This window comes from Rhinopithecus roxellana, chromosome 13, assembly GCF_007565055.1.
Source record: "Rhinopithecus roxellana isolate Shanxi Qingling chromosome 13, ASM756505v1, whole genome shotgun sequence".
Taxonomy (NCBI): Eukaryota; Metazoa; Chordata; class Mammalia; order Primates; family Cercopithecidae; genus Rhinopithecus; species Rhinopithecus roxellana.
This window is the reverse complement of record NC_044561.1, coordinates 120665134-120687179: the sequence shown is the minus strand read 5'-3', so window position 1 is coordinate 120687179 and position 22046 is coordinate 120665134. Positions and strand designations below refer to the sequence as shown.

Below are 22046 nucleotides of genomic sequence, written 5' to 3'. Positions count from 1 at the left end.
GGAGGTTGCAGTGAGCCGAGATTGCGCCACTGCACTCCTGCCTGGGCAATAAGAGCGAAACTCCACCTTCAAAAAAAAAAAAAGTAAATAAGTAAACTACCCTGTTTATTGGAAGAAGTTACATGATAAATGATAGCTACTATAAAATGAGAAAATTCCAGTTATTGTGATAAATTCAAAGAGTGCATTTTTATAGGGTTATAGATCTAAAAATTAAAAATGTTCTTTAGTCAGTGTGCGGTAGGTTAAAAAGAAGCATCTTGGGAAATGAGTGGAAGAACACTAATTGATTTGGCAAATGACTGCTACAAAAATTATGTGGGGACACAAGAGTCACTGACTGTGGCTTGTCTAGACTCACTGTGATTATGCCTCATCGCTTTTCTTCCCAGAACGCGAAAAAGAAAATGTATGGCTGCACAGAAGCCTTCCTGGCTGATGCAAAGTGGATTTTGCACAACTGCATCATTTATAATGGGGGTGAGTGGCTTAGATGATTCCTAAGAAAGAGAGTGTGCTGTGTATGTGTTGCACAAATTCCTGCCCTTCATCAAAAATCAGGCTCGTAATTCATACTGAGAATACTTGTGTATCGATTGTGCTAATATGTGTGAATAGGAGGCAGTGACCAAGTTCATTTTAAGGTATGAACTGACATCTAAAGTGGCTTGCGGCTGCATGGTGCTGCTACCTTTTAGTGTTGTTTCTACAAACCTTGTTTTAATGGAAGTATAATTGCATAAAATAAAACGCAGATTTTATGTTTATATTCATTGAATTTTTCAAATGTGTAACCACAAGATCCAGAACATTCCTATCAGCCTGTTGGATTCTCGTACATGCCCTTTTCTAGGAAACCCACTCTCAACAGGAACCACTTTCTGCTTTGTGTTAGGATAGATTAGCTTTGCTTCTTGTAGAATTTCATATAAATGGAGTCCGAGGTAGTTCTCTTGTGTGTCTGGCTGCTGTCATACAGTGTAATATTTTGAGGAGTCATCTGTGTTATGTGTAATTAGTGGTTCCTTTTTTTGTTGCTGACTGATTTTTCTTTTCATTCGATCAATATGCCGCCATTCATCCATTTACCTAGTTGATGCTGATGGATATTTGGGTTGTTTTCAGCTTTGGGCTGTTAGGAATAAGCTGCTGTGAACCTGCTTGTGCAAGTCTTTGCATGGACATAGGTTTTTCTTTCTCTTGGGTAAATACCTAGGAGTGGTGTTGCCATCTCAGTGAGTAGGTTTTTATTTAACTTAGAACGTTTCACCAAACTGTTTCTGCAAAGTGGTTCTATCATTTTACATTCTACCAGCAGGGTATATTAGATTTTTCTTTAGCTCCATACAATATAAGGCGAACACTTGATATTGTCTGCCTTTTAAATTTTACCTGTTCTTGAAGGTGTAAAGTATTATGTCATGATGGTTTTAGTTTGCCTTTTCCTAATGATCAGTGGTACTGCGTATCTTTTCCTGTGCTTACTAGTAACTTGTATGTCTTTGTTTGTAAACATCTATTCAGATATTTTGTTCATTGCAAAAGTAGGATTATTTATTTATTTATTTTGAGGCAGAGTCTCACTTAGTCGCCCAGGCTGGAGTGCCGTGGTGTGATCTCGGCTCACTGAAACCTTCATCTCCTCGGTTGAAGCGATTCTCGTTCCTCAGCCTCCTGAGTAGCTGGGATTACAGGCCTGTGCCACCACACCCGGCTAATTTTTTGTATTTTTAGTAGAGATAGGGTTTCACCATGTTGGCCAGGCTGGTGTCGAACTCCTGACCTCAAGTGATTTGCCCGCCTTGGCCTCCCAAAGTGTTGGGATTACAGGCGTGAGAGACCACGCCAGCCTATTTGCTAGTGTTTAAGATATGTATATCTGCTTTACGCACACATACTGCATTATTAACTATAGCAGGGCTGAGAGTGAAAGGAGGGAAAAAAGGAGAGGCACTAGGCATTAAGAATGTGTGGGCCGGGGCAGTGGCTCATGCCTATAATCACAGCACTTTGGGATTCTGAGGCGAGCGGATCACTTGAGTCAGGGGTTCAAGACCAGCTTGGCCAACATGGTGAAACCCTGTCTCTACTAAAAATACTAAAATTAGTTGAGTGGGGTGGTGCATGCCTATAATCCCAGCTACTCTGGAGGCCGAGGCACAAGAATCACTTCAACCCAGGGGGCAGAGGTTGCAGTGAGCTGAGATCTGCGCCCCTGCACTCCAACCTGGGTGACAGAACGAGAATCCATCTCAAGAAGAAAAAAAAAAAAGAATTTATGTAAAGATTATATACTCGAATATATAGAAAGGCCCAGATTATATAAACAAGTGGATGAGGTCAGGTAGAAAAACAAAAACATTAGCACAAGCGAAGAAGGCTGCAGGTCAAGTGATGTGCTGTGGATCATGGAGAACAGAGAACTCCTACCTGGACTGGAAAGGTTGCTGTTGGCAGCTCCAGTGCTCCATTGATTATAGTTATCGGATCTTCTGAGTTTTCAAGGCAAACCAGAAATGTAGGTATATTGTGTGTTTGTGTGTGTGAAATCTTGATGTCAACAAATTTACAACTTCTAAAAATACCATAATGTTCAAAGAAAACATGACTTTTGGACCATCTTGTCCTCTGGTTTAGTGTAGAGTTAGACCTGGGGCTAGATGATTACTTTTTTAGCTAAGTAATGTAAATTATGACTCCTGAACCTTGGCTTACTCATTCATTAAATGGGCACATTTTATTCCTGCTTCCTAATACGGCTTCTTGAGGAGCTGAGAAGAAAATGTGTGTGTGTGTGTGTGTGTGTGTGTGTGTGTTGCTTTTTTCTAGAGATGCGGTCTCGCTAAAAAGTTGCCCAGGCTGGTCTTCAACTCCTGGGCTCAAGTGATCTCTCTGCCTCAGCCTCCCTGGGATTACAGGCATGAGCCACCACATCTGGCCCAAGAAGAAAATGTGTTTTGAAGCACTAGCCACACCAGAGCTATTCAAGAAAATGTCTTCTTCTTTCTCTTGGATTCTTCTTGGACTGGCATCTGGGATAATGGGTAGAATAAGGCCTTTTTTCATTAATTCGAGCCTTTAGAGTGTCAAAGCATTTAAAAAGTATTAATCTGTGATCTCTAGGGAAACCCACATAAATTGCTCAGTTGCAGAGAAGATGACATCGAGGCGCCAAAGAGTCATCGACATTGATGGGAAGAATCACATAATATGAATCACTATTAGAAGCCAGGAACCTCTGGTTTTAGCCTTTAAAAGCTTAATCCTGGGGGAAAAGCAAGTAAACACGTTGTTAGTGCAAGTAAAATCCCCAGGCCTAGTGTTGCAGTATTTCCATTAGAATTAATCCTGTTTTCTTATTCCCTTAGGAAATCACAAATTGACGCAAATAGCGAAAGTAGTCATCAAAATCTGTGAACATGAGGTATGTGTTTCCCACTGTCCTGTTTTAGATGCACCCAGAGGGAGGGGATGGGGCAGTGAGGTTCCATTTGCAGAATCTCCTAGTAGGTAGCCAAGGTGATTTTGGAATTTGTTGAGGCAGTACCCCTACTCTTCAAGGGAAGTAAAAAGAACAAAGAGGGGCCCCAGTGTATTATAAAACACCCTTACGGTAGCAGTGATCTAAGGGAGAAGGAAAGGACTTTTTGTTTTTTACCCTTGAGTCACCAGGAAGCACTGGGCCTCCTGTCTTTTCCTGATTGCCTAGATAGAACTCGTAATTTCTGACCTTGGCCTCACAGCCTGGTATTGTGTCAGGTCCCTTTTGGTCCTCTTGCAGAAGAGGATTTGATATCTGGGGGCATGGCCTTGACTGCTTCTGGGAGAGTGGCCCAGGTGTCCAGGAGAACTTGTTTTCTTACAAATGCCTATAATTGTGATAGTGTGGATGGAACAGACATCTTAGGCATGTGAGCTGTGAGGCTCTCTGGTGGTTGTGGGACAGGCTCACAGCCAAAATGGTACAAGGGAGGCTTTCTTTATCAGATCTCATTGTGAGAATAAAAAACTGAGATGGGATAACCTTCAACGTGTCAGTGTGCTCTCATTCATTCATAAAGAAAAACTGTTCAGATAGCATTGGGACCCATCCATGTCTTTTTATATAAGGATATATAGATCTAGATCTAGATATATCCAGATAGATAGATAGATACCTGGCCAGGTGCAGTGGCTCACACCTGTGATCCCAGCACTTTGGGAGGCTGAGGCAGGCAGATCACTTGAGTCCAGGAGTTCGAGACCAGCCTGGCCAACATGGCGAAACCCTGTCTCCACTAAAAATACAAAAATTGGCTGGGTGTGGTGGAACATGCCTGTAATCCTAGCTAAACCGGGAGGCTGAGGCAGAAGAATCACTTTAACTTGGGAGGCAGAGGTTGCAGTGAGCTAAGATAGCACCACTACACTCCAGACTGGGTGACAGAGTGAGACTCTGTCTTCGAGAAAAAAAGAAAACAAGTTATCTATCCATATAAATTTATATATAGATATAGTTCTATGTATTTTTTGAGGCAGAGTCTCAAATTGTACTGGGTACACCATCACACTCAGCTAATTAAAGCCTGGGTAATTTTTTAAAATTTTTAATAATTTTTTTTTTTTGTAGAAATGGGGTTTTGCCATGTTGCCCAGGCTGGTCTCAAACTCCTGGGCTCAAGCTATCCTTCTGCCTCAGCCGCCCAAGACTCTGGGAATATAGGCCTCAGCCACCAAGCCCAGCTTATGTCTATATTTATATGTAGAGAGTTTTATAAACTGCTTTTTCACTTAGTTTATTTTATGTATTTTCTCTGTTTCCTAGGTAATTAAACTCGTAGGAAGAACAGAATTTTTCATGGCTGTATAGTATTACGTACAACTCATGGACATTCATTTAATTACTCCTCTTGTCATTAAGTAGTACCCAGTTTTATCAGCATTTTAAGTAACAAGGTGATGAATATCATTGTGCGTTTGATGATTTCCTTAGTTGAATTTTTAGAAATAAAATTACTATGAGGCTGTGAACATGTCAGATGTTCCAGTTACAATGAGGGTATGTCCTTTCCAATATTGGGAGTTGTAATTACAAAACTGTATGTATATATGTGTCCCCTTGCCCCAACGATGTAATTTGTAAAAACAGTAGGCATCTGGCTGGGTGTGGTGGCTCACGCCTGTAATCTCAGCACTTTGGGAGGCTGAGGTGGGCGGGTCACGAGGTCAGGAGATCGAGACCATCCTGGCTAACACGGTGAAACCCCGTCTCTACTGAAAATAAAAAAATTAGCCAGGCGTGGTAGCGGGCGCCTGTAGTCCCAGCTACTCGGGAGGCTGAGGCAGGAGAATGGCATGAACCTGGGAGGTGGAGGTTGTAGTGAGCCGAGATCGCGCCACTGCACTCCAGCCTCGGCGACAGAGCGAGACTCCGTCTCAAAAACAAAACAAAACAAAACAAACAAACAAAAATAGTAGACATCTTACTGTGATTTCAGTTTTCATTTCCTTGACGACAAGTCATATGGGCTATTTTGGGTATGTTCCTTTGGAACAGCCCAGAAGTAGAGTGGGCTAGAAGCAGGAGGTGCACTTTGCCATCCATGCATTTGTTCGCACATTCATTCACTTACTTATTCACTGACCTGTGAAGTCTGTTAGTCTTACAATTATTGAGCACCTATTACATACGTGGCACCTTGCATGATGATAAGAGTTAAAGAGAAGAAAAAGGCTGATAATGGTAGAAAGGAATAACAAATATCAGTGCAGTGGTGACCTGCATGGGTTTTGGAGCCTGACTGCCTGGGTTCAAATCTTGACTGTGCCACTTTGTTGCTGTAAGACCTTGGGCAGGTTACTTAACTTTTTGGGGCCTCATTTTTTTTTTTTTTTTAATCTCATGGGGTGTATGGGATAAATGAGTTAATATTTACAGAATTCTTAGAATACTACTAGCACACTCTTAAGTCTTCAATAAATGTTAATGGGTGAAATTGATTACTCTGTCACTTGAAGCACTTTACATTTATCTCATTTAATTTCTTACAACAGCCCTTTGTGGTGGGTGCTGCTTTTTTTTTCTCTTCAATACATCAACAAGTTGGGGCTTCGAGAAGAGAAGCAGCTTACCCTAAAGTCACAGAGCTAAGTAAACGGTGGAGTCTGACTTGAGATCCAGGAAGGGAGCTTCTGGTGTCTTTGGCTCTAAGCCACAATGTTACTCTAGGGGAATGTACTTTCTTATGATAGAAAAGGACAATAAGTTAATTGAATTTTCAGATTGTTGTCAGTGAAGATGAAATAGGGCAACGTGGTATTAATTAGCTACTGTGGACATAGAAATGAGTTTGGCAAGCAGAGCAGGCCACAGTGGCTGGAAGGGGTTGGGGAACGGAGGTGCTGCAAGGTGAGCCCAGACAGGTGGGCTGAGGCCCGATCACATGTGGCTTTGAAGGAACCTGTCAGGTCATTAGACTTCACTGTTAGTTTCTCAGCTTGGTACTGCTGACACTTAGGGCTAGAGAATTCTTAGTTGCAGGGACTATCGTGTACCTCTTAGATTCCAGTAGTCCCCCCCTCCCTCCTTTGGCCCACTTGTGACAATCAAAAATGTCTCCAGACATTGCTATGTGATCCCTGGGGTGGGGGGAATGGTTCAAGTGCTCTGACAGAGAACTACTGGGTATAATGGGAAGTCACTGGGGACTTTTAAGCAGGGGAAGGACAAGATCAGATTTATTCTATAAAAGGTGGCTCTGGGTTGGGCGCGGTGGCTCACACCTGTAATCCCAGCACTTTGGGAGGCTGAGGCGGGTGGATCACTTGAGGCCAGGAGTTTGAGACCAGCCTGGCCAACATAGTGAAACTCTACTAAAATACAAAAGTTAGCTGGGCGTGGTGGTGTACACCTGTAATCTCTGCTACTTGGGAGGCTGAGGCACGAGAATCACTTGGACCCAGAAGGCAAAGTTGCAGTGTGCCCAGATTGGGCCACTGCACTCCAGCCTGGGCAACAGAGTGAAACTCAGGAGGAAAAAAAAAAAAAAGATGGCTGTGGCTGCTCTGCAGAGAATGTCTATAATGGGGGTAAAAGTGGAAGCAGGTGATGTGGGAGTTAGCTGTTGCAGTGATCCAGAGAGAAAGGACTATGGCTTGGAGTGGGTGGAAGCACTGGGAGTAATGCATAGAGGTTGGATTCATCTCCAAGGTGTTGGATTCATCTCCAAGGTGTTCCCTCTGTGGGACTTTAAAACATCTTAACCTTCAAAATCATCAAGCATTGATTGAGGTCCACAAGATATCCACCTCTGGGGTGACACATTCTAATGTATTTTTGCTTTACAGATGAATGAAATTGAAGTATGTCCAGAATGTTATCTAGCTGCTTGCCAAAAACGAGATAACTGGTTTTGTGAGCCTTGTGTAAGTTGGATTTACTTTGCTTATTTCATTTACGGAACCCTGTGCCTTGGATGACTACCCCGAGACAGCTTTTTCCAGGTGGCTTATTAGATGAAACTTTGGATGGAGTTTTAAGATAATTTTTTGCTGATAAAGTTATGACAGAGGGAAAGCAATCCAGGTAGGATAAACCTCTTGGGCTGAAAGTTCATGTGCCAGAGATAGCATCATGGTTTCCTGGGTTGATTAGCCTGGGCAGACTGCAAGATGTAGCATAAAAGGGAGCTCATCAGAGATGTGGGATGCAGCAAAGCTGTTCAGATAATAAGATGAGCTTAAATCAGTGTGTGATTTACAAATCATGTTGGTTCTATTTTAAGAGGTTTGAAAATGCTTCCCTGGATTAACTCCATAGTTCCTCCAAAACATGGTTCCTTGGGGAAATAAAGTCACCCTAGTTTCCCCATGTATCTCCCTTTCCCAGACTGGGCTACTGCAGAGAGAAGTACATTGTTGGGATGCACTGGTGTGTGTGTTGGTGGGGGTGGCAGGTTGGAGTGGGTTCGGAGGCAAGATTAGGCAAGGAAAGTTGAGAAAATACACTTTGCATCTCTTCGTGCCTTTGGAGATTAACATGGGAATAGCGAAGGCTCTGCATAGCCTTCAATAAAGAATAAAGGTAGCAAAATACTGCCCCTTATCAGACGCTAGGTATGATGCACATTTAATCCAAATGTAACAGAAGGTACTGGCGTCATTGTCTCTGTGTGTGTATGTTGCACAGAAAGGTGAAATGTCTTGCTCGTGCCTGCCCAGGTAGTAATGGTACAGCTAGGATCCAACAACCCTGGTTTAGTCATCGTGTTTTTTTTTTTTTTTTTTTGAAGTGGAGTCTTGATCTGTTGCCCTGGCTGGAGTGCAGTGGCGTGATCCTGGCTCACTGCAACCTCCGCCTCCTGGGTTCCAGTGATTCTCTTGCCTCAGCCTCTTGAGTAACTGGAACTAACAGTGCTACCATGTCCGGCTAATGTTTCTGTTTTTAGTAGAGATGGGATTTCACCATGTTGGCCAGGCTGGTCTCGAACTCCTGACCTCAGTGATCCACCACCTTGGCCTTCCAGAGTGCTGGGATTACAGGCGTGAGCCACCGTGCCTGGACTTCATTCAGCTTTTGATTTCACCATTTAACTCCGTTTGCAGTTTTGTCCAGGTGTCTTGGCCACACACCTTTTAGGGAATACCACACGGGCTGACCCTGCTCGAAACTCTTTTTCCACTCATGGCCTGTGTCCCACAATCCTGCTTCATCCTCACATACCAGACTTTGGTGGGTATCTTGCTGTCAGATATGTACAAACTCTGAATCTTGTTTTTCTTTTCCTAGAGCAATCCACATCCTTTGGTCTGGGCCAAACTGAAGGGGTTTCCATTCTGGCCTGCAAAAGCTCTGAGGGATAAAGATGGGCAGGTCGATGCCCGATTCTTTGGACAACATGACAGGTGGGAGTTAATCACAGGCTTGGAACATGTAGCTTTCACTGAACTTTGATACTGTTATTAGATAAGAAAAGAATTGGAGGCTGTAGCTATTGTTCTGATTATTGTCATGATACCAACCATTGATCTTGTTGTTGAAATAAATTTCCTGTGGTATGTTAAGCTTGGTAATGGCGTGGGCTAGTTTTCTCAGGTGTGTTAGAAAGTCATCTTACTTTACTGGGTCTGTTGATGAAACCAAAATTGGAATGGGTTCTGTGGCTGTTTGAAGTGCTGCTCTTCTTTTTTGTTTTGTTTTGGCTTTTGGGAGGGGTTTCTGAAGTAAATTAAACCTCCATGGAAACTGCTTTCCAAATCATTCTTTCAAAGATTAGAAGTCGTTTCCTAGATTGCCAGTAAATGAATCTCTTATCATCATGCTGAGTAGTTCTCTCCTGTTCCCTTTTCTCTGAAGCTACAATGGGAAATTATAAGGGGTTGCTGTTTTGACAGGTGTGAGCCCTCCCTCCCAGCCTTCCTGCCCTCCCCTTCCCCTCCGCACCCGGCAGAGTGAATTATTCCAGCTAATAGCAGTTCCCTGTAGAGCAGAGCCCACTGCGTGCTTGAGAACAACAGGTAGGCAGAGATGAGCAGCAGTTAATATCTTAGTTCTCTTTTATCAAGTTATGATTAACTAAGGCAAAGCCCCTTTTGAAGCCCTACCGATTGGTTTGAGAAAGCGTGTTAGTGTGTAGGGGAGACTGCTTAAGATACATATACTACAAATTATGTACACACACAGAGTGTCCAGAAGCTGAAATTTGTTTCCCCTGCTAAATTTTGCTAGTCGTCTTGCAGACCAAAAGAGTGAATTCCCAAATCATTTGCAAACTCATATACTAGGAATCCCAACAGTTCACTGTCAGAAGACAAAATGGAAATTATTGAGATGGTGCTGGATTTGGTAGGAAGTATTGCACCTTGACTTTAATTCCTTTATTCCTTCATTCAAAGAAATACATATTTGATGCCTGCTGCATGCCAGGCTGTGTAGTGGAGGCTGGTGATTCCATGTTCCTGCCCACGTGAAGGCTGATATCCTAGCGGGGAAGAAGGATGATACACAAGTGAACTAATAGGCAAGATAATCTCAGATCAGGAGGTAGTGGTGGGGGCCTGGTACGAAGATCTGGGATGAGGGACCAGGAAGAGCAGAGGCTTGGGAGGGGAAGGGCTGAGGCTGAGAGGGTTCAGGAAATGCTGGGAGGATAGTGGGATTTAAACAGGGTCAGGGGAGGAGAGGATGCTTGGAGCTGCAGTTAGAGGGCTAGGCAGGAGTTTCTTTTTTATTTGAAGAGCAGGAGGAATTGGTGACAGGCTGTACATCCCTCCTCTTCATCAGAGCTTAACAAATGTGAACCATCTTGATGATGTGGGAGTCTTACTCTATAGGTTGATACACTATGAGTAGATATACTTAGGACACAGGCAGGATGGGAGAAAACGATACCTACCCCCTTGTACCCAGTATTCCCAGATCCTTAGGGTTGATGGCTCTAGTCTCTCAGCTGTGACTGCTCTGCAGGGACCTCTGTCTCTCACCCGTCAGACAACCACTGAAGGTGGCTTACAGAGCATGAAGAACGGTGTGTGAGTTGGTCAGCTCTGTGTGCAGAAGCTGTTTCCCAAAAGCTTTTGTGTGTTTAGGTCTTGGTTCTGGATGAGAGCTGTCGTGGAAGCTGGCCCCCTTCTGTTTGTGAAAAAGAAAGCAGCATGAGTCTGATGGTCACCAATTTCCTAGGCCCTCTTAGCACCTGCTTTAAGGGAGCACACTGCATTGTTTGGCTTGTTTTGGGTGAGGAGATCCCCTGTAGGGAGTTGTTCAGGACCTTCCACAGTGGTAGAGAAACAACTTTGGAGGTCTTAGGATGTTTTAGTAGGCTTTGGGCAGGGAGTCTCTGACCACCATTCTTTTTTTCTTTGGAACAGAGTCTTGGTTTGTCACCTAGGCTGGCGTGTGCAGTGGCGAGATCTCGGCTCACTGCAGCCTCCCCCTCCTGGGTTCAAGCCATTCTCCTGCCTCAGCCTCCCAAGTAGCTGGGTCTACAGGCATGTGCCACTATGCCCGGCTAATTTTTTGTGTTTTCAGTAGAGACGGGGTCGCCATGTTGCCCAGGCTGGTCTTGAACTCCTGGATTCAACCGATCCATTCTGCCTTGGCCTCCCATAGTGCTGGGATTACAGGCGTAAGCCACTGTGCCTGGCCTAGTTTTGTATTATAGGTGCACAGTTATATAAAAATATAGGAAATACTTTATTAAATGCCTGCAGAGTAAAAAAAAAAAAAAAAAAAAAAAAAAAGCGGACACCAACCAGTTGCCTACTATGTACTGGGCAGTGTTTTAAGAGCTTTTTTTGTGGAAGCTGCTTTTATGTCTATTTTATCAATAAGAAAACTTAAGGTCAGAGAGTGCCTGGGGTCACATAGCTAGGGAGAAGCCATCATGGGGTTAGAACTGAGATAATGTGAAGCTGGATATTGCCCCTTGCAGAGACTCTTATTTTGTCAAGCAAGTCGAATTTCCCTTGAAATACTTCCTGGGCTTGCTTTTATCTATCTGTCTGTCTATCTATCTATCTATCTATCTATCTATCTATCTATCTATCTATCTATCTAAGGGGGGTCTTGCTCTGTCACCAGGCTTGTTTTATTTATTTATTTATTTATTTATTTATTTATTTATTTATTTATTTGAGGTGGGGGCTTGCTTTGTCGCCCAGCACAGAGTGCAGTGACTTGTTCAAGCAATTCTTCCAGCTCAGCCTCCTGAGTAGCTGGGATTACAGGGGCGTGCCAACACATCCGGCTAATTTTTCCATTTTTAGTAGAGACGGAGTTTCACCGTGTTGGCCAGGCTGGTCTCGAACTCCTGACTTCACGTGATCCCTTCTCCGCTTCCCAAAGTGCTGGGATTACAGGTGTGAGCCACCATGTCCAGCCCTGGGCTTGTTTTAAAGAAAAGAGACTTTTTTCTTCCCTGCCAAGCAAGTTCATGGAAAATACTTGCGGGGAGGGAACAATGAGGGCCTTGGATACTAGACAGAAGTGTGTGGGTGAGGTGGGTGTGGAGCAGGTGGGGGTTTCGAGGTTATGATACCAGGACCATCTGGTGATAAGCTCCTGGTGGCCCTGCCTCTTGATTCTCCAGTTAAGGACTCACTCTCCTTTTTCTCAGTAACAGAGCTGAGACTAGCTCAGGAAGGGCGCGTCATTTGCCCTGGGACAGCCCTGGATACCCCGATGTCTTCTCAGATCTGTCCTGTCTAGTAGTCCTGATCTGTGCCCACTCACTTTGAACGCAGAATCTCACCGTGAGGCAAACTCTTACCTTGAGGGCATCTGGCTTCTGTTCTGCTCTGCCCCTCTTGCTAGAGGTATGGTTTTTCAGGTGTCAGCAGAAAGACAGCAGTCAGAATGGATGAGAAGCTGGTGATTTCCAGCACTCTGATAGAGCAGATCGATATTTTTGGGGTGTTTAGTTTCAGTTTGTGTTGTGATCTGGTATCACCAAACCTTGCAAACAATCCGCCTGTATTCTGAATTCTGTCCCAGGGATATGCTTTATTTCTCCTGGGTTGTTTTCTCTTAGATGCCAACTGTTGAAATGGGGGTAAAATGTAACATAAGAAGTCTTTTTTTTTTTTTTTTTTTGAGGTGGAGTCTCGCTCTGTTGCCCAGGCTGGAGTGCAGTGGCCGGATCTCGGCTCACTGCAAACTCCGCCTCCCGGGTTCACGCCATTCTCCTGCCTCAGCCTCCCGAGTAGCTGGGACTACAGGCGCCCGCCACCTCGTCTGGCTAGTTTTTTGTATTTTTTAGTAGAGACGGGGTTTCACTGTGTTAGCCAGGATGGTTTCGATCTCCTGACCTCGTGATCCGCCCGTCTCGGCCTCCCAAAGTGCTGGGATTACAGGCTTGAGCCACCACGCCCGGCCAAGAAGTCTGTTTTTCCTTCTTCTCTTTAAAATGTTGGAAGACGTGACAGTGTTGGGTCCAGATTCCTACATAGTTGCTTTGGGACAGCAGCTGAGTAGATACCGCTTTCTCCCTTTCCACCAGACGTGAGTTTTCTACTTCTGCAAAGTCCCCTTTGTTCCCTACTGCTTTCTACCGGGCTTGAGTTTGTGGTCTGTGAAATCTAAAAGGCCACCTTGGAAGCTCTTGCGGGGGCCAAGGTGGGAGGATTGCTTGAGTTCAGGAGTTCAAGACCATCCTGGGTAATGTAGTGAGACCCCCATCTCTACAAAAGTATACAAAAATTAAAAATGATCTGGGTGTGTTGTGGTGCGTGCCTGTACCCCGAGCTACTTGGGAGGCTGATCTGGGAGGAGTCCTTGAGTCCAGGAGTTCGAGGCTGTAGTGAGCCTTGATCATGCTTCTGCTTTCCAGCTTGGGTGACAGAGGGAAACCTAGTCTCTTAAAAAAACAAGCCAAAGGGCCGGGCGCGGTGGCTCAAGCCTGTAATCCCAGCACTTTGGGAGGCCGAGACGGGCGGATCACGAGGTCAGGAGATCGAGACCATCCTGGCTAACACGGTGAAACCCCGTCTCTACTAAAAATACAAAAACTAGCCGGGCGAGGTGGCGGGCGCCTGTAGTCCCAGCTACTCGGGAGGCTGAGGCAGGAGAATGGCGTAAACCCGGGAGGCGGAGCTTGCAGTGAGCTGAGATCCGGCCACTGCACTCCAGTCCGGGCGACAGAGCGAGACTCCGCCTCAAAAAAAAAAAAAAAAAAAAAAAAAAAAAAACAAAAAAAAAAAACAAGCCAAAAAGGCCAGGCGCAGTGGCTCATACCTGTAATCCCAGCACTTTGGGAGGCTGAGGTGGGTGGATCACAAGGTCGGGAGTTCAAGACCAGCCTGGCTAACATATAGTGAAACACCATCTCTACTAAAAATACAAAAATTAGCTGGGCATGGTGGCACACACCTGTAGTTCCAGCTACTTGGGAAGCTGAGGCAGGAGAATTGCTTGAACCCCAGGAGGCAGAGGTTGCGGTGAGCTGAGATAGTGCCACTGCACTGCAGCCTGGGCGACAGAGCGAGTCTCCATTTCAAATAAATAAATAAATAAATAAATAAATAAATAAATAAATAAAATTAATTCATCATAAACAAAAAAATCCCCCACGAAAGCCCTCCTTGGAAAGCTTATTCTCACCAGTTTTCCCAACCAGAAACTGGGTTGAGGCCAGTGGATCATACATGGTAGCCAAGTAATGTCTGGGATGTCCCTATATCAGCTGCACGATCACCCACAGCAGCGGTTATGGTGTTCCCACCTCCCCCGGGGGCCACTGGCTCTGGTTCCAGAAAAGCTGCTGCTGGCGTTGTTTGCTCTGCAAAGACATGCTCTCATAGGTCTTTGCAGAGCAAAATTGGAATGTGGGGTATGGACGTTAGGAAGATGGAACTGGCCTGGGATGGGGGGTGGAAAGTATACGCCTGGTGGCTAATGGGGTCCTTTTTCAGTGATTTTCTATTTGAATTATCTCACATTCAAAAACATGTGCCTCCTTTTAGGAATGCAGTGTTCCAAAGTTTCCTTCTGGTCCTACTTAGAATGGCAGTGGGAAAAGGAAGCTCTTTATGTCTGAGTGCGACCTGAGGAATAAGTCTCTTTTCAGAAGTGTTGTCGGATGCAGTGGCTGATTTATTTTTCTCTACCAAGAGAAAACCAGAGAGGATTGTTTCTTTAATGGCTCACAATGACTAAGTCTATTGCACTTTTAAATGTTTTAGCTGAAGTTTTGTTGTTCATGTTCTGTTATGGTAGAACTTGCTTGTTAAATGGATCAGTAATTAATCCTTCAAACCAAGTTTTTTTTTTTTTTTTTTTTTTTTTTTTTTTTTTTTTTGAGACGGAGTCTTGCTCTGTCGCCCAGGCTGAAGTGCAGTGGCCGGATCTCAGCTCACTGCAAGCTCCGCCTCCCGGGTTTACGCCATTCTCCTGTCTCAGCCTCCCGAGTAGCTGGGACTACAGGCACCCGCCACCTCGCCCGGCTAGTTTTTTGTATTTTTTTAGTAGAGACGGGGTTTCACCGTGTTAGCCAGGATGGTCTCGATCTCCTGACCTCGTGATCCGCCCGTCTCGGCCTCCCAAAGTGCTGGGATTACAGGCTTGAGCCACCGCGCCCGGCCTTTTTTTTTTTTTAATAGAATAAGAATCTTGGCAAACATGCTTGGCTAATTTGGTTCACATCAAGAAAAAAGCAATCTTGGAAATTACTGAAGTTGACTTAAACTCTCTTTATCTTTTGCCCTCCTAGGGCCTGGGTTCCAATAAATAATTGCTACCTCATGTCTAAAGAAATTCCTTTTTCTGTGAAAAAGACTAAGAGCATCTTCAACAGTGCCATGCAAGAGATGGAGGTTTACGTGGAGAACATCCGCAGGAAGTTTGGGGTTTTTAATTACTCTCCATTCAGGACACCCTACACACCCAACAGCCAGTACCAAATGCTGCTCGATCCCACCAACCCCAGTGCCGGCACTGCCAAGATAGACAAGCAGGAGAAGGTCAAGCTCAACTTTGACATGACGGCGTCCCCCAAGATCCTGATGAGCAAGCCCGTGCTGAGTGGGGGCACAGGCCGCCGGATTTCCTTGTCGGATATGCCGCGCTCCCCCATGAGCACAAACTCTTCCGTGCACACAGGCTCTGACGTGGAGCAGGATGCCGAGAAGAAGGCCACGTCCAGCCACTTCAGCGCGAGTGAGGAGTCCATGGACTTCCTGGATAAGAGCACAGGTCAGCTCCGTGCGGGGAAGTGGGGAGGAGGCCCCTCGGACACGGGGGTTTCCCATGGGTACACACCTGGTGGGCCCAAGCAGGTGAGCATCGAGCAATCGCGGGGAACTGTAGGGGGCCACAGAGCAGATTTTCAAGAAGTCACCAGATGGAATTCTTCCTGCTAGGGACCCAGAAATGAGAAAAGTGTTTCCAAAAGGCCACCTGGAGGTTATACCTAGAAGTAGATGGAGATGGCCAGAAATCTTTTGGCGTTCTGTTCAAATGTCACTGCATTTTGGATTATTGACTTTCCATAACACAAATAATTTTTAGTTGAAATTGTATTTTTCTATCAAAACCCTACAGTCACACTACATGGCACAAATGTTAGAGAAACACATATGATAAAAAATAATACTTGACCAGGCGCCGTGACTCATGCCTTGTAGTCCCAGCACTTTGGGAGGGTGAGGCAGTCAGATTGCTTTAGCTCGGGAGTTCCAGACCATGGAACAACATGGGCAACATGGCAAAAACCTTGTCTCTACTAAAAATACAAAAATTAGCTGGTCGTGGTGGCATGTGTCTGTAGTCCTAGCTACTCTGGGACTATAGTTGAGGTGGGAGGATTGCCTGAGCCCAGGAGGTTGAGGCTGCAGTGAGCCATGATTGCGCTACTATATTCCAGCCTGGGTGAAGTGTGACCCCTTGTGAGACCCTGTCTCAAAAAACAAACAAACAAAAAAAGGTAAAAAATAACCATAGTGCTCTGTCTTCCTAGTGTGATCCCATTCCCTTAAAGGTCATATCCTTTAGTAGTTGTGTTATTGTTTTGTTGTTTTTTTTTTTTTTGAGACATAGTCTCGCTCTGTTACCCAGACTGGAGTGCAGTGGCACCATGTCAGGTCACTGCAATCTCCACCTCCTGGGTTCAAGTGATTGTTGTTCCTCAGCCTCCCGAGTAGCTGGGATTACAGGTGCGCACCATTGAGTCCAGCTAAGTTTTGTATTTTTAGTAGAAATGGGATTTCACCATGTTGGCCTGGCTGGTCTCGAACTCCTGACTTTGAGTAATCTACCCGCCTTGGGCTTCCAAAGTGCTGGGATTACAGGTGTGAGCCACTGTGCTTGGCCCAAAGTCTGAGTATTTAAGTAAAACCTCCAATTCTTAAATGTCAGGTTTTTAAGTAAAATTACAGGAATTCTTTAAGGAGCAAGCATCAGTTCTTCAAGATACCATGAATGTCCCCAAAAGTTAAAATAATAAGGACTTAGTTGTGAACTCAAATAATTCTGCTGACTTTGCTTGTGTTGTTTCTTGGGACATTGTTTTTTGTTTTTTCTTTTCCTTGGTTTATTATGAAGAACTGCTTCTAGCTGCTTCCCAGATGGTCGTAGGAGGGTTAGAGAGAGCCTGTGGCTTTTGGTTCTGTAAAATAAAGGCTGCAGTCTGTCTTTCTCTCGTTCTGATTCATAGCCGTGTGGTCCTAGATACTCATGGTTGAGTCGTAGAGTTTTGTTTTGGAGTTGACATAATTTGTGTTGACACAGTTTCAGAAAAGTCTTCCTTTTTACTCCCTTGTTTCTGACCAGAGTCCTTAAAAGCTTACTTTGTTCCATGATACGGTTCCATTTAAGCCAAGTTCACAAAACATGGTAGTTAATTACACAAACCCTTGAGCACATTAGTTCCCATAACGAACATGCTTTTCAGGAAATGTTTTAAATTTTAACCTTGGCAGCGACTTTGTGAATTAGTGTTGCCTGAACTTTCGTTGCCATGGTTTTCTGCTGTATTTTATTACATACTTAAATATTAAAATTGTAATGCAGCTTTGTCCTAAGCTAAACACAATGTATAGGCTCATGTGTTTAAATTGCTTGTTGTGGTTTTTCCTCATGTATGTGAAATTAATACATAACTAGTAAAATGAAATGTGGCATATATACGACCATTGGTTCTCCTGTACCACATTTCAAAAAATTCAGTTTTATAGGAATATAAGAACAGGATAATGTGTTTAATTTAGCTTCTCTCTTCGCTTGGGAGGTACAAAAGGAGAAAGATAATGACATCAGACTTCCTGGAAAAATACCTCATTCTTTGAGTGGCTTTTTAGGTGAGAAGTTAGTAGAATCCCCCATTTGAGTAGACTTTAAAATCCCTTTCCTAAAATATAACCTCCTTACTGGTATGTGCTTAGGTCATTTTAGTAATCATGAATTAGCCAATGTGTAGTGTAGGAAGAGACAGTGATACTGAAAATTATTTTACTCTTACAAATTGCCCCCTTTTCTGTCAGGGGCCGGATAGTATGTATTTTAGGCTTTTTGGGTCTTTTTTCCAACTGTGCAACTATTCAGTCATTGTTCCACTAAAGTAGTCACAAGCTGCTGTAGTCCCAGCTACTGAGGAGGCTGAGCTGGGAGGATCAGTTGAGCCTAGGAGTTTGAGGCCACAATGACCTATGATTGTGCCACTGCACTCCAGCCTGGACAATAGAGTGAGACCCCAGCTCAATAAACAGATAGCTAGCTAGATAGAAGAAAATAGAGCAGCCATAGACAGTGTGTGGCTGAGTTCCATTAAAACTTTTTTAATGAATACTGGAATTTATTTATTTATTTAAATTTTTATATTTTTTGAGATGAAGTCTTGCTCTGTTGCCTACGCTGGAGTGCAGTACCATGATCTCAGCTCACTGCAGCCTCCACATCCCGGGTTCAAGTAATCCTCCCACGTCAGCCTCCCGAGTAGCTGGAATTACAAGCGTGTGTTACCATGCACAGCTGTTCTTTGTATTTTTAGTAGAGACAGGGTTTCACCATGTTGGCCAGGCTGGTCTCAAACTCCTGACCTCAAGTAATCCACCCGTCTCGGTCTCCCAAGGTGTCCAGACACTGGAATTTAAATTTCATATAAGTTGCATGTTTCATGAGCTATTAATTCTTTTCCCCCCAACCATTAAAAAAATGTTAAAATACCTTTCTTCGCTTGCAGGCCAGGCAGGAACAGGTGGTATGCCCAGTTTTACCTTTGAGCTGTAGTTTGCCAACCACTATTACAGACTAAGAGGATTGGAAGAAACTGAGTCAGTCTCCCCATTTTACAGAAGGCAAATTGAGAGCCATGCAGAGTGTAAGGGAGGTGTGAAAGTCCCCACAGCCAGAATCTGTGTCCAGACCGGTTTCCTTTCTCTGCACCCTACTGCCCTCTGCTGTTAGCAGTGATAATAGTATTTAGTGGAGGGAGACGGGAAATTTGTATTTAAATGCTTCCACAGTCAGGATAATATAATTGAGATAAGGCAGTAGTTCATCCAAAATCGTGTACAAAAATTGCAGTGTCATAGAATAGAAAATAACAGAAGTAGCCTCACCAGTGAAAGTTTTGTAACCAGCAACACTACAAATTGAAATGTTATTGCATAGGCCGGGCGCGGTGGCTCAAGCCTGTAATCCCAGCACTTTGGGAGGCCGAGACGGGCGGATCACGAGGTCAGGAGATCGAGACCATCCTGGCTAACACGGTGAAACCCCGTCTCTACTAAAAAATACAAAAAACTAGCCGGGCGAGGTGGCGGCGCCTGTAGTCCCAGCTACTCGGGAGGCTGAGGCAGGAGAATGGCGTGAACCCGGGAGGCGGAGCTTGCAGTGAGCTGAGATCCGGCCACAGCACTCCAGCCTGGGTGACAGAGCGAGACTCCGTCTCAAAAAAAAAAAAAAAAAAAAGAAATGTTATTGCATAAAACTTTTACAACAGTGTAGAAATCTTGTTTTTGTTTAGAAGATTGGAGAACTCAGAGCTGTGTGCCTATAATCCTTAGAACTGGATATTTAGCTTTCTTTTTTTTTTTTTTTTTTTTTTTTTTTTTTTTTTTTTTTTTTTTTTTTTTTTTTTTTTTTGAGACGGAGTCTCGCTCTGTCGCCCAGGCTGGAGTGCAGTGGCCGGATCTCAGCTCACTGCAAGCTCCGCCTCCCGGGTTTACGCCATTCTCCTGCCTCAGCCTCCCGAGTAGCTGGACTACAGGCGCCCGCCACCTCGCCCGGCTAGTTTTCTGTATTTTTTAGTAGAGACGGGGTTTCACCGTGTTAGCCAGGATGGTCTCGATCTCCTGAGCTCGTGATCCGCCCGTCTCGGCCTCCCAAAGTGCTGGGATTACAGGCTTGAGCCACCGCGCCCGGCCGATATTTAGCTTTCTAAGGAGCACTTTGCTCAGCCAGAAGCCTTTAACTCACAGTGTCCTATAATCTTGCTAGCTGGATGGCCTAAGTGGTTAATATTTTCGGTGATTTTTGTAGTTCCCCCTTTATGTAGACCTCCTGGCCAGAATGGTTACCTTCACTGGTATTTGCTTGCACGATCTCAATGTAAGTTATTAATATCTATTACAGTCGGAGTTGGGGGGCCTGACATTCACCACCCTCTGGGCTAATGGTCCTTTGGTCTCGTAGCTACACTGTGGGTTACCATTTAAGAAAGGAAAGAGGGTGTGGGTGCGGTGGCTCACAGTTGTAATCCCAGCACTTTGGGAGGCCGAGGCGGGGCGGATCACTTGAGGTCAGGAGATTAAGACCATTCTGGCTAACACATCTCTGCTAAACCCCATCTCTACTAAAACTACAGAAAATTAGCTAGGCATGGTGGCATGCGCCTGTAATCCCAGCTACTCGGGAGGCTGAGGCAGGAGAATTGCTTGAATCCGGGAGGCAGAGCTTGCAGTGAGCTGAGATTGCACCACTGTACTCCAGCCTGGGCAACAGAGTGAGACTCTGTCTCAAAAAAAAAAAAAGAAAGGAAAGGTTTCATAAACTCCCTTTTTAAAATAATTATGAAACGAACATGTTTTTCTCATAAAATAATTCTTTTTTTTTTTTTTTTGAGACGGAGTCTTGCTCTGCCACCCAGGCTGGAGTGCAGTGGCCAGATCTCAGCTCACTGCAAGCTCCGCCTCCCGGGTTCACGCCATTCTCCTGCCTCAGCCTCCCGAGTACCTGGGACTACAGGCGCCCGCCTCGTCGCCCGGCTATTTTTTTGTATTTTTTTTAAGTAGAGACAGGGTTTCACTGTATTAGCCAGGATGGTCTCGATCTCCTGACCTCGTGATCCGCCCGTCTCGGCCTCCCAAAGTGCTGGGATTACCAGGCTTGAGCCACCGCGCCCGGCCTCAAAATAATTCTTAATTACAGAATTTAAAGTCACTGATGGCCGGGTGCAGTGGCTCATGCCTGTAATTCCAGCACTTTGGGAGGCCAAGGTGGGCAGATCACTTGAGGTCAGGAGTTTGAGACCAGCCTGGCCAGTATGGCGAAACCCTGTCTCTACTAAAATACAAAAAATTGGCCAGGTCAGGTGTGGTGACACACACCTTTAGTCCCAACTACATAGGACGCTGAGGCAGGAGAATCACTTGAACCCAGGAGGCAGAGGTTGCAGTGAGCTTGAGATGGCGCCACCGCACTCTAGCCTGGGCGACAGAGCAAGACTCCATCCATCTCAATCAATCAATAAAATAAAGTCACTGATAATCCCACCTCCCACAGCCAGCCCTTAGATTGTGTTTCCAGAGCTTTTTCTGTGTTGGTTTATAAGTCCTACTGTTAAACTGAAAGCTCAAATACAGGGATCAGGCAGATATGGCAGTGAGTGAGGTTGGGGACTGCTAGGTAGAGACTGGGACGAATGAAAGCAGACATACGTTTCTCACCATACCTGTTACACATCCTGTGCTTGTGTGTGCACATGGGTGTATAACACTTAACCCAAGGGGTAGGGACTCTTCTGATACACAGTGCATGCTAGAGGTACTGCAGTAGCCTGTGGCTACTTTAGTGGTACAATGAGCTCTTTCATAAGGAAATACAATAGTGCAAATGCTAGCACACACCATGCATCAGAAGAGGCAGTAGCTCTTGGGTAAGTTTTACACAGCCATGTTACCCGTAAGTGTTACACACGACTAATAGGTCACGAGCTCCCAAGACGTTGAGCTAGAGAGTTGTGCCTTTCTGAAAGGGACCAGGGACCTTTTCCTCCTGCTGGTTCTTGCCACATAGGGGTATGGGCTCCGTATTGAGAGATTTCTGGTTTTTCTTTTTTCTTTTTTTTCTTTTTTTTTTAGATGGAGTCTCACTCTGTCACCCAGACCATGACTCACTGCAAGCTCCACCTCCCGGGTTCATGCCATTCTCCTGCCTCAGCCACCTGAGTAGCTGAGACTAAAGGCGCCCACCACCATGCCCAGCTAATTTTTTATATTTTTAATAGAGACAGGGTTTCACCATGTTAGCCAGGATGGTTTCGATCTCCTGACCTCATGATCCGCCCGCCTCGGCCTCCCAAAGTGCTGGGATTATAGGCGTGAGCCACTGTGCCCGGCCGATTTCTGGTTTTTCA

The 22046-nt window shown here is 44.9% G+C and overlaps 1 protein-coding gene across 14 annotated transcripts in view; it reads left to right on the top strand.

Moving 5' to 3' along the window:
• Nucleotides 1–22046, top strand: part of ZMYND8 (zinc finger MYND-type containing 8) — a 154798-nt gene that overhangs the window by 71123 nt on the left and 61629 nt on the right. For all 14 annotated transcript variants that reach the window (XM_010384163.2, XM_010384161.2, XM_010384159.2 and 11 more), the window contains 5 exons: nt 393–480; nt 3369–3424; nt 7327–7404; nt 8768–8883; nt 15186–15667. In XM_010384163.2, coding sequence (XP_010382465.1) covers nt 393–480; nt 3369–3424; nt 7327–7404; nt 8768–8883; nt 15186–15667 — 820 coding nt within the window. The remainder of the gene's footprint in view (nt 1–392; nt 481–3368; nt 3425–7326; nt 7405–8767; nt 8884–15185; nt 15668–22046) is intronic.